This window comes from Nylanderia fulva, unplaced genomic scaffold (assembly GCF_048542155.1).
Source record: "Nylanderia fulva isolate GAGA-0341 unplaced genomic scaffold, ASM4854215v1 Scaffold14, whole genome shotgun sequence".
Lineage (NCBI taxonomy): Eukaryota > Metazoa > Arthropoda > Insecta > Hymenoptera > Formicidae > Nylanderia > Nylanderia fulva.
Window position 1 is genome coordinate 2,066,428 of NW_028189622.1, and position 12,195 is coordinate 2,078,622.

Here is a 12,195-nt window from a genome sequence, read left to right on the forward strand (position 1 = left end):
TATTAAATTTTTTCCAAATGTAACTTTTTATGTGCGTATAAATTTTTTTAATTTTACGTATTTGTACTAATATTCGGATTAAATCATCGAGTTTAATTGTTGAGCAGTATTATCTCGTCTTTTACCGAATTTATTCAATTATTCGTTGAAACGTGGCTTTACTATTCGTTGAAACGAATGTAACCGTCTGTAAATGTTTTCGCTCCTTAAAGTGCATATTTCTCTATTATCATATAAATAAGCGGATTATCTTCTCGTTTCGACGTTTCGTTGCATTTTCCGGCTTCCGGAGGTTTACACCCTCCGCTGGATCGAAAGGAAGGAAAACAGGCAGGAAGGAAGGAAGGTTGTTCGAGATCACGTGACAGGATAAGTGGGAGGAGCGAAATTCCCCTACCTAGCATCACTCGGAGGAGTCAATCGGCATAATTGAGGTTTATCTTCCTCCCTTGTACAAACTACCGTCCGCCTACTCTCATCCCCTCTATTCTGTGAAGCTTTCCCTAGATCTTGATATTATTTTTTTAACAATCTTTTGCTAACAAAGTGATCGAGAGTCATGATCGTATTTATTCCCAAATATTTAGTCTTTTTTTATTTTTTGCACGACTAATCGTTCTCGTCTCATTTTTTTGTCTACACAATATCGACGAATTTCTTTTTTGAAGCAAGACAACTTGCAATCGTTAGATAGCCACTTCATTACAGACTCAATTGACAAGAAATGCATTTATCCTTTAAAAATATCCGTCTATACACATAGTTCGTGGTAGTCCCTTTTCAGCGTTCACAATCAGGTACAAAAATCCAAACCGATAGCGAATATAGAAACCTGAATCGAAATATCTATACGACATTCACTATCTACTTGTATATCTCATCGACTCGTGTTTCTCTCTATAGCCAATTAGCTGCGCATCCGATATAATAACTGTCGTACGAAGATCTCGGTCGGTGCAGCGATCATGAGAATCGCGAGGGAGCAAGTGAGCTCCCTGTTGTACATCCCCCGTCTCTCGCTTCTCTCCTCCTACCTTCGATCTCTCGTCGATGCGATGTGCAAGTGCAGATTTCATCGACGTGGTCGCTGAGCTGGCAATTAGCTGCAACGACCCCGGCTTGTACGCCGCGCGTGTATAGTCACCCCACGTGGTCGAAGATCAAACGACATCCTGACACAAAGCGCAGCCAGTTGGGGTCTCTCTCTCTCTCTCTCCCGATAATCGGTAGCGACGCCGTCCTTGTGGAGGACGGATGAATCCGCGGCGACTCGTTTGGTCACCCTCAGCCGCGACCTTTGACCTACGCTTAATTAGGACCCACGTGCCGAGAAGCAGGTGCGCGATTCGCGCTGGCAATCGTGTACGGTTGACGAGATCGTCGATTCGGATAAACAAAAGCAATTTCTATCGTCGAGAAAGTCGAATCCATTTAACTTTCAGTATTACACTCGTATATGGTAATAATAAAGCTTTATACTATCGCATCTCATTTTGGTCAACTTTTATTGGCGAAAAGTTTTATAATAATTTTTTTTAATGCTCGTTTCACATGGCCTCGTAATATTTAATAAGTTATCATTGTGTTTTATTGGCGTGTTATGACAAATTTGCCCAGTTATCGTTTTAAAATGTAAAAAGGAAAATACGGAAAAATATATACTTTATACACTAGATTTAATCTTGCCGTTGACAGTTCATGGTCTGTCGCGATTCGATCATAAATGCAAATCAGTCTAACATTATGCTCCGGAATTATATAGGTGTAGATTGAGTGGCGATTTATTGCGCTAGATCATTCTGTCATCATGATTTCTTTTGCCTCGCAGATCAGTCACGTTCCATTCGTTTTGTAAACGAACACTTGCTGGTTTCGATACTTTGTACAGCCATTCGTATACCATTCGTGCTTCCAGAGGAAGTAGCTTTTCTGTGCTCGATTTAATTTCTCTCTTTATCTCTGTCGTACTCCTTGAAACACGTATCCGCTGTCATTCTATCAGAGTGCATTACTTATCGGGCTATCGAGTGTCGTGACCGTGATCCTGGCACGCGAGCACCGATACGATCGGGTCGTTCGATCATTCTATCGTCGCGCAATGCACCGTCGCGTCGCTCGGCAACCTAATTGGCCTCCTCGAGAAAAGAGTACGAAATCCCTTCATGAAGAACGACGTGCAAAGAGGGAAAAAAGAGAAAGGAAGAAAGGATGGTGTCGTGCGCATTACCGATTTCTTCGGCAAGATCCGACGTTTCGGCCGAACAAAAATTGTCGGTTAATTAAATGTTCTCGTAAATATTCGCATACTCGCGTTCGCGTGTGTTATTGCGACGCATTAGCGAGGGGGTGATTTATGTCACGGTAAAGGAGAGAGATTACTTTAGGGCTCGCGATTGCCGTATCATGGCCGTAATTTATTGCACTATTCAATGCTAATGATCGTTTTCTCGAACGATGCGCAATGAGAGAGAAGGAGAGAGAAAGGTATCCGCATCCAATCTTCTATTTTAAACTACATAAGCGCGTATGCTTTCAGCTTGAGCTATCTTGGGCAAAAACAAGTGTTCCTCGCGATCTATAATTATAGTCTTAAACAGCATATAGTTTTTAACGAGTGTCTCTCTCTCTCTGTTACGACGAACGCCTATCTATGATATGCCATCATTTGTACAGAAAAAGTCGAAAAAATGTACAATTTTTCATTTTTAGTATCAGAATTTATTATATCATTGAAATTAATAATTATATATACGCATGCAATGCACATAAACGGAGCTAAGCTATCGTGGATTCTTTTATTATATTATTCTAATATTTATTATGCACATTAATATCTTTAATATTGAATTATGATCTATATTATTTTTTTGATTATACTTTCGAAAATAAACGTAGAAATTATTCAACTTATATCCAGTCGCGATGCATTTAACGAAGTATGTAAGTTCCTTTGAATAAAACTGCATACATTGTAGCGCAATAATTGATTGATGCGCGTGCAAAGCGTAGTTTTATTTTCGCAAGGTAGCCATTACTATGTCTTTAAAGGGAAGAGGAAGCAAAAGATCGCAAGAAAGGGAGACGCGATAGAATGGCGGTGTGAAAATCGTTGGTAATTGCAGTCGATCGCCTTCGATCTTAATTGAGACATCCGCCCGTTAGCAAGAAGCTAACTACAGGAAGGCAATGAAGAAACGATAATAGACGCGCTATCGTCTCTTCGCGCAATATCCTGCAACAAAAGTCAAGAGCAAAAAACCGTTTATTTCGATTTTTGCAAAATGCTTATCCTGTTCTATAAAAGACGAATATTTTGTGTAACGAAAGCTCTATACGAGATGCCCTTTCATGTACTGCATGTTAAGAAAAAAATGTGCCGTGTTAAAAAAGGTAAATGTTCAAAGAGAAGAGGCTTTAATTTATTATGTGTGTACATGTACATATTTAATATTCTAACATACGAGTATTGTAATTACAAAAGATTATTTAGAAAAGAAATAATTTTTATAAAATTCCCTTACATTTTGTATTCTTTTTTGTAATATTTATTTATATTTATTTTAATATAACATTAATGTTAAAAAATATATAGTATAATCCAAAATCATAAATCATTAAAATACATAGAACATATAAAGTAATGAGAGTAATGAAAAGTATTTTTTTTCTTCAAACATTTACTATAGGAAAGGTGATATGAGGCACGAGAAAGAAAGACAATGTCTAATAATTTGAGAGATTTGCTCGTCATGGATACGCTAGAAGTTATGAACCCACTGGCGTCCCTGCAAGGTATGTCGAGGTCGATGGGGAGCACTCTGGAATGTTTTAATAATATGCATACCGGTAGAGAGAGAGATGAACTTTTGTAGTTCCGAGGGATGGGTATAGCTGGGGCAGAGGAAGAGCCGACGGGGATGAACACAGTCGATCCGCGATACACTTTATAATAATGATAATAGGCCTCTCATCTACCTACGTAAAAGGATACTCGGTTTTCCGCGAACGATATTAAAATTCGCTTACTCTCATGGGGTGAGTAGCTGTACGTAATTGCAGACTTTCACCTATTGCGTGTGGCCTGACAAGAACGACGACGTGGTTGAAAGATAAGAAGAGCGAGATAGATAAGATAATTTACAGTAATCTGCACGAACAGCTTAAAGTCGCGGCGTAATAAATTTCTCGATCGTTATTATTAGATATACAGGGGATACCTGTGTCTCGTCAAGGAGACGCTGACGTTTCTCTCGGCGAATGCTCGACATGATTTCGTCGTTAGTGAGCTAAAAATAATCGCGACGCTGAATGAGTTGCTAAACATAATCGGTGCTAGTCAACAGTTTATTTAACAATGTATTTAATGGAAAAGAAATTCTTTGTTTTTTTACACATATTCTTTACCATCTAGCTATCAAATAGGCAGATAAATCAATCTATTTAAATGTAAATTAGTATTGTAAGATTTTATTTTTAAAATCTATCGAAACTAATTTTGTAGTGCAGTTTTGTGTCTTTGAAAATTTTATTTTCTCTTCAGTTATATTTTTTTTCAAACTTTCTTTATATCGAAAAAATGTGTAGAGTATAATTTTTCAAACCTATTTATTATTTACGCGTGATATTTATATTTTAGATTTACATTCACGTCAAAATATTGTAGGTAGCGTATTTTCTTTCGAGGAAATCGAGGCAATAGATTAACGATGCGTGAAAGGCATCGATTGGCCAAGCCTTCGAGTGCATGGCACAACTTTGAATTTGCATACATGGCATTGAGAGGAACACCGTTTATTACTTCGCGATTCGCTTACGGCCAATAATTCCATTCATTCGATTAGCGGGATACCCACGCCGGATCAGAGATATTTCTTTTATAGTTCAAACGCGCCATTGCGCATTAAGGATTTTTTAAACGATATCATACAGAGAATTGTCGGTAATAGCAGGATAACACGTATATAATCTTTGTCTTGCACTGCGTCGCTAATTGATTTTTCCATGAATTCAAAATCCCTTGAAATTCTTTTGAGAAAAAAAGCTTACTTATGTACTGTCATAGAATTTTCCATAGTGTCTATTATAGCGATACAAAAAAGTCAAAGTTTCTAGCGACGCGAAAAGACTATTTAAGTTTATTACTCGTAAACACAAGTTTGAACGGTATAATAATTCTATGTTTACATCATTTTTACTATATTTATTAGGATAAACAAAATTTATGGAAAATATAAATGTAAAAATATGAGAATTTCAACAAATTAAAAACGAAAAAATCCGACAAGAAATTAATCGATTTTTGAATAATATACGTTTAACTCTTTTTTAACTCTTTTAACATAATTATATAGTATACTTTAAATTTAAAATAATTATAAAATTTAAATATAGTTTAAATGATGAAAAAGTGATGTAGACAATTTTTTATAATGTATTGATCGACATCATGTGGAAAGAAAGATTTTGCTCAGTGTGCAGAATTTCTAAAACTTAATCCTTCGAGGTCTTTAGCTTTCGATTCATCTAGAAAGGTTTAGCGTGGAGCTCTTTGACAATTCTATTACGTATAAGACTCAATGAAATCGTGTAATCTCGAGCCCCATCAATTAACTATTATGTCGACTAATAGGCGGCCTAAATAAATGCAATATCTACTCCGGAAGAATGAATGAATGAAGAAAATTACGCAGATGTTGTCGTGTCACGCCCCCATCCTTTCAATGTATCGCGGTTATCCCGTTTGCAGATCGCTTCAACACGAGCTCGCAAGCCGGGAGCGAGCTGCTGAAAGGATCGCTCGACATTATGAATGTTCCGGAAAGGAATAAAAGAGTGCGGATCTCTTGTGAGAGGCCGTTGGGCGCACGCGAGAGCTTCTTATGAGATCGCACTACAATAATAACGATATTTGGTGACTTATATTTTTCAATGATTCGGAATATATATTTCTATAGAGACAAGCGAAACGTCAAATAAACAACGTATATTAATAAAAAATGTTATATCGCTGTACACAATCTCTAGTGATTAATGATAATAGATACACTTTATGTGCTATATCACAACACTATGTATTTCTTACACGACTTTACATTTACTTGAAGAAGTATCTATAATGTTTTTAGTATTTTTCTCGTAAGTTGCAACTTTTTCTAATAAAATGTCATCTGTCAAATTTCCATCGGAAGAATGTCGACTTTAAGTTCGTTAGGGTGATGAAAAGGCTTTCTTCAGCCGGGAAGACGTACGGTAGCTCAGGTACACATTATAATTTTCGCTGCACATCGCTGTGTTATGAACATTTTTCAATGATTCAGAATATATATTTCTATAGAGACAAGCGAAACGTCAAATAAACAACGTATATTAATAAAAAATGTTATATCGCTGTACACAATCTCTAGTGATTAATGATAATAGATACACTTTATGTGTTATATCACAACACTATGTATTTCTTACACGACTTTACATTTACTTGAAGAAGTATCTATAATGTTTTTAGTATTTTTCTCGTAAGTTGCAACTTTTTCTAATAAAATGTCATCTGTCAAATTCCCATCGGAAGAATGTCGACTTTAAGTTCGTTAGGGTGATGAAAAGGCTTTCTTCAGCCGGGAGGAAGTACGGTAGCTCAGGTACACATTATAATTTTCGCTGCACACCGCTGTGGTATGAACAGCGGCGGTCGAGGAAAGGTATCCATTGCAACGTATATAACGCTCGATCGCACGATCGACAGACCGGATACGACGTATATATACGTATCATCGCCGTCGTTTTTCCGTTAAAAGGCACTTGTTGGAGTGCGTCCGAGCGTGATCGATCTGCTCGTTAAAGTAGCCCCAATAATCTGCTTTCGAGGATCATAGAGATTCCGCCCATTTACGTTTTACGCTCGTCGCAGGGGCAGCACCCTCCTCTAGCTTCCTGGACGGGGAAGGACTCTCGCGTTCATCCTATGCACCCCTCGGATGCATCCACGCGTGTACGCGCGCTCATAGAAAAATCGGGAAAAATCACAGCCGAGAAAACACAGTACTTGAGAAAGGAAACAAGAACAAAGTCTCTTCGCAGCGTCTCGATGTCTTTTTTTTTCTTCGGAACGCAACGCGCACAATGAACGCTCCGATACGCGAGAAATCCTTTCTACCGATCTTCGCTGTAACGACTTAAGCAGTTGAAAGAATCTTTCAAGGATGATTCTCTGCTGTGAGTTTCTCTTTGTTGCACGGCATTGTGCCATGTGCGTGCACGCGTGTATACCCGTGTTTCCTTTTTATGAGAGGGAGAAAGAGAAGGCGCGGCGAGTATACCGATGTACCTCGATATCGTGTTCGTGCTCTTTTCTTTTCGTATCGATCACCGGATGATCGGTTTACAGCTCAACTAAATCATCGCACGAAGAGTAGGGCCTTATGCCATAAATGGATTACCTCTTATCCGGTAAGAAACTGTGAAAAAATTATACAAAAAATGCATAGAGAAAGGAGATTTATTTTTATCAGGTGTTTAAACGGAGATAAACTTGAGCCTTTAGTGAGAAATTATTTTTGAAGTAAAGTAGGAGTAAATATAGCTCTTCAAATATGTCGTTCTTGATTTATGGAGAAACCATGCAGAGATCGTTATATACTTGTACATTTCTATTGATAACCGAATTACTGGAATGACACGAGAAATGAGCTAATTTGTTTTAACGTATTATCATTGACTTGTTTCACTGAAATGCAGAATTTTGAGAAATTCTCTATGAAATATAATTTTCTTCCCGATAACTTTGATGAAACATTAAATTAATCCTATTCTAGGATAAAAATACCGTCTTTGGAATTTTTTTTGTAAATATTTTAAAAATAATTTTTAAATATTTTTCCTTGACTTTTTTTATTTCGACAATTTTTTCAACCGCAAATAGATGGTTTCTAATTTTTTTCAAGGAGATTACGTTGTGCGCACATATTTAAATTAAAAATTAGATTAATTACAAATCGAAAGTTGGTAAATTTATTTCCGGAATTATATACCATATATTGACTTATTTTTTGATTTGCGATTATTAGAGTTAATCGTGAAAACTAGCGCGATTTAAGTAGATACGTTGGTCAAACGAGCGCATCATTGCATCTCTGAAAGCATTTGCATGGCGCGCGCTCGAACGGGATGCGCGCCAAGCATCCGCAGATGAAGAATAGTAGCCCGCGAGGGAGAAGGAAGGCCGGCGGGCCATTGCGGGCGGCGGGCCACCATGCTCGCCTATTATGGCAACCGAGCTATGGGGATTCGAAGAGTGGTCCTCGACCAACGGCAATCCGAATAAATAAAAAGGGAAAATAAGATATATGCGTGTGGGTGTGGCGGCAGGCGGGACCCGGGCTCATTGCCACCTCCGAAGCTGTCGGATCTCGCACTCGCCGATAGCTATACTGGTATGCGTATATACCAGGGGGATTCATGCTTCGACCATATATTCAGCACATCTCGTGTGTACCCTCTTCCTCGACTGTGAATCCCTATCCTCTATCCGCTCTCCCTAAACGTTTTTTCAAATCGTCGTCGGCCGACGTTTTAAACCTTGTAATCTTATGTCCCGAAGCAATGTTTCGCCCATTTTCGTGTGAAACGTCGGCTTCGTTTTCCCAACCAATTTTCGATGCTTGAGATTTATCGCCTGGATTTTGCGTATATTTTATTTTCATGCGTGAAATGTTTCCCTAAAACGTATTATAGTAAGAGTAAAAAATATTATTCATATATTTTGGATACTAATTTTATATTCTACATTTTGTCGCATGTTATGTTTAATTTTTAATTATTACAATATATCAAAAATATTTAAAAATATATTCTTTAACAAATTTATAAATAAGAACATTTAGACTATTCGAAACTAGGAGTTGGGACAGAACACACACACATATATACCGTAAAGTATAGAATTATTAAAATGCTGTATCATATTAATGACAATTTCATATCGTGGATGTTGAATCATTATCGTGAAAAACATCGAATTTGTTTTTCTTTTCTTATCGCGTGTCCGGTATGGCAGATGCGAGAACGAAGGATCGTAGCGCGATCTAAATCGTATAAAGGTTGAAGTTGATAAAGTGTCCTTTCCGAGCGACTCTTATAGCTAGCGATGATTATCTCTCTCGAAGCCATCTACGAGAGAAAGAGAAAGAAAGAGAGAGAGAGAGATTAGAGCCGGTCGAGTAAGTATGCCCCGAAGAAGCCTAATCGTCGTTGTTCTACTTACGGCCAAGTCCGATTAGAATCTCGACACCCACGCCGAGAATGCCGTGAGATGCGTTTGTCTACGTCACGTCAACTTTCAGGTACGCAATATAGCCTCTAACTATGCGGGTAAATAGAAGTGGGAATAAGAAAGAAAAACAGAAGTATTGACGCTTATGTCATTGTGTGTACGAGATATGCGATGATGGGCCCAACAGCTAACGGAAATTTATGCTATTGTGAAAGGGACACAATTGAAATGTGCTAAGATGTGTTAATACGACCGTTGAATTTTTAGACAGTCGCCTGTAATAAAACTGGCGCCAGTGAGAGGAATCAATAGTTAATCCACATTCGCCAATCTATGTCCTGTTACTAATGTGAGACGGAAAGTTCAGTCTCCTGCTGCGACCAAAATTTTATACAAGAAAGAAAAAGATCTATTTTATTGTGATACAAGCACAGACAACAATCAAGTTAAAAATCGTTTTCTTATTTTCTTCAGAAAAATATAATCCTTCCTTTGAAGGGATTAGGAATGGAGAAGACGATTTTAACTGATATACCCGATTTTTCTAACAATAACAGTGTTATTTCGATACTTCAGAGATTACTTCGATAACAAGTGGACGATTCTAGAATGAATAGTTTTAAAGGATTAAAGCATTAACGAATGAATATTCTCTTTATCTATATTGTCATTTAATTGTTTGCATTTTTTAATAAAAATTGCATTTTTTAATAAAAATACAACACGATGAAAAAATTATACTGCAATTAATTGTGGCGTAATTGATATTAATATCAGCTAAAAAGCGTAAATTCATTTAATATATTTATGCAACTTTATGGTATGAAGCTAGTATATCATTTAATGGCAGATTATAAATAATTAGGAGTCTAATTATTCTAGCTTTATTTTCAATAGATTATTTTCAATAGTTTGAGAGTTTTTCATAGTTTAAACAAATAATTCTAGCGATTAAATCAAAGAAAATGCGTAAGAGTAAATTGATAGGCCAACTTCCTGGAAAATGTCACTTTGTCTTACTGCATTTTTCTTATCAATAATTATCAGGATTAAAAAAAATGATAATTTTACTATTCTAAAAAGAATTCTGTCTTCTAAAAGCAAAAAATATTAATTAAGCTAAAATTAAGGCAACTGTAAACCTATATTTTATAGAAATTAAAATCAGAAGCCAGTAGATTTTCCAGAATTATATTAAAGCTATATCTTTTCGAACGAATCTCCTTCGAGTTTAATTAATTAGTAATATTTTTTAAATCATGTACAGTATCGCGCGTGCTATTAGAATGAAGTTGCTGATATTTGTAGAATAACGAATAACTTCAGTCATTACTGAAATGCTGCAAGTATCAGGCAGTCTCGCTGTGATTAATTAGTAAGCATAATCGTTTCTAATCTTTATATTGCAATATTTACCAATTGCATATTATAATTTCAACGTTCATATATATTTGTAACTGTTAGAAACGCATATTTCGCGAGAAATTCGATGCAAATCGCGCGCAAATATGTTGCGATCTATATAGATATATCTATCGTTAAGTCTAACTTACATATTTATATTGTATATGTTAAAATGTGAAATAATAAGATTGTTCAAATATATGTATATATTTTATTTGTTACAGGTAGCATGCGATACACAGTGCGGTTCACGCGTCGTGTCGGGAGTGCCGTGTAAAGTGTCGCGCGTCGGGAGTGCTGTGTAAAGTGTCGCGCGTCGGGAGTGCCGTGTAAAGTGTCGGGCGATCGTAATTATTTGTGTTTTCGCGAGTGTCGTGAGTGCTACGAAGGAGTGCCAAGAAAGGAGAAGGAGACCCGCGGAGGCATCGGGCGACAGCGGGGCAACTTTGAGGTATGCAAAATAAGAACATTATTTTGTAATCAAAATATAAAAAGCAATTTGTAAACTGCATTATTCAGATGCAGATATTTGATCGTTTCTAGATTTTTAAAATATATATATATATATACACACATGTACTCGTATGTAGGTACATAATTAGAATATTTTGTTTTCAGATCAATGTGCTGTGTACTACAACTCCGCTCTTGCATCTATCGGTGAGTGAGAAATGGTTTATTTTATATTTTTGTAGTTAGTAATAGGGATGTGTGAAACGTTTTATTTCGTGGAAAATAATTAAAAATTCTGGCTTTATTCATTCAGTTGTTCTATAGAATTCTTGATAGTTTAAACAAATATGTAGTTCTGACGATTAAACCAAAGAAAATGCCTAATTGATATATCAACTTAACGCAGCATTTTCCTTATCAATAATTTTCACATTTAAAAGATTTATAGTTCTACAAGAGTTATAAGAATTCTTTCTTCTAAAAATAAAAAAATATTAATTAAAAAACTAAATAAACACCAGCAAATCTCTTACTTATCAATGTAAAACGCCGCTCGATTTTCGAGAATTCTGCTTATTACGAAATAATTCTGATATAATTCTGAACTCTAGAATTCTCTACTATTGAAAATGAAATTAGAACTCTCAACTTTTTTAATGATCTCCCACAAAATGATATGTTACCTTCGCACACACAACTTTATGTAAACTCTGATGCGGGACCTCATAATTGCTGGTCCGAAAAATTTCCGCGACAATTAGTCGCAAAATATTCAATGTTACGGTAGTATACATTACCACACCAGTCGTATCTGAAGTCGCTTCTCCATACTTTTCTGGAATTTTAAGTGTACGATGAGAAAAACACGCGTAGCGATGCGCGGTTTCAGGCGAAACGGAAGGGACTCGGTAAAACGGTTTTATTAGCTCGTTTGTTCTCGAAGGTGGCGGTTTCTTTGTCGCGACTAGTAACGATCGTTTTACTACCGGTTTCAGCGATTAGGGGTATCATGACGTTTTGCAAATAAAGAGAAAAAGGGTGGGGAGAGACGCCGAATGATTTAGCGGTCG

General features: G+C 36.6%; 1 protein-coding gene across 1 annotated transcript in view; it reads left to right on the forward strand.

Annotated features, from left to right (window-relative positions):
* Positions 1-11,065: 11,065 nt before the first annotated feature.
* Positions 11,066-12,195, forward strand: part of LOC114929274 (Wnt oncogene analog 6) — a 56,141-nt gene continuing 55,011 nt past the window's right edge. Inside the window, exons 1-2 of the mRNA XM_085480133.1 lie at positions 11,066-11,123; positions 11,291-11,332. Coding sequence (XP_085336259.1) covers positions 11,295-11,332 — 38 coding nt within the window. The 5' untranslated portion in view covers positions 11,066-11,123; positions 11,291-11,294. The remainder of the gene's footprint in view (positions 11,124-11,290; positions 11,333-12,195) is intronic.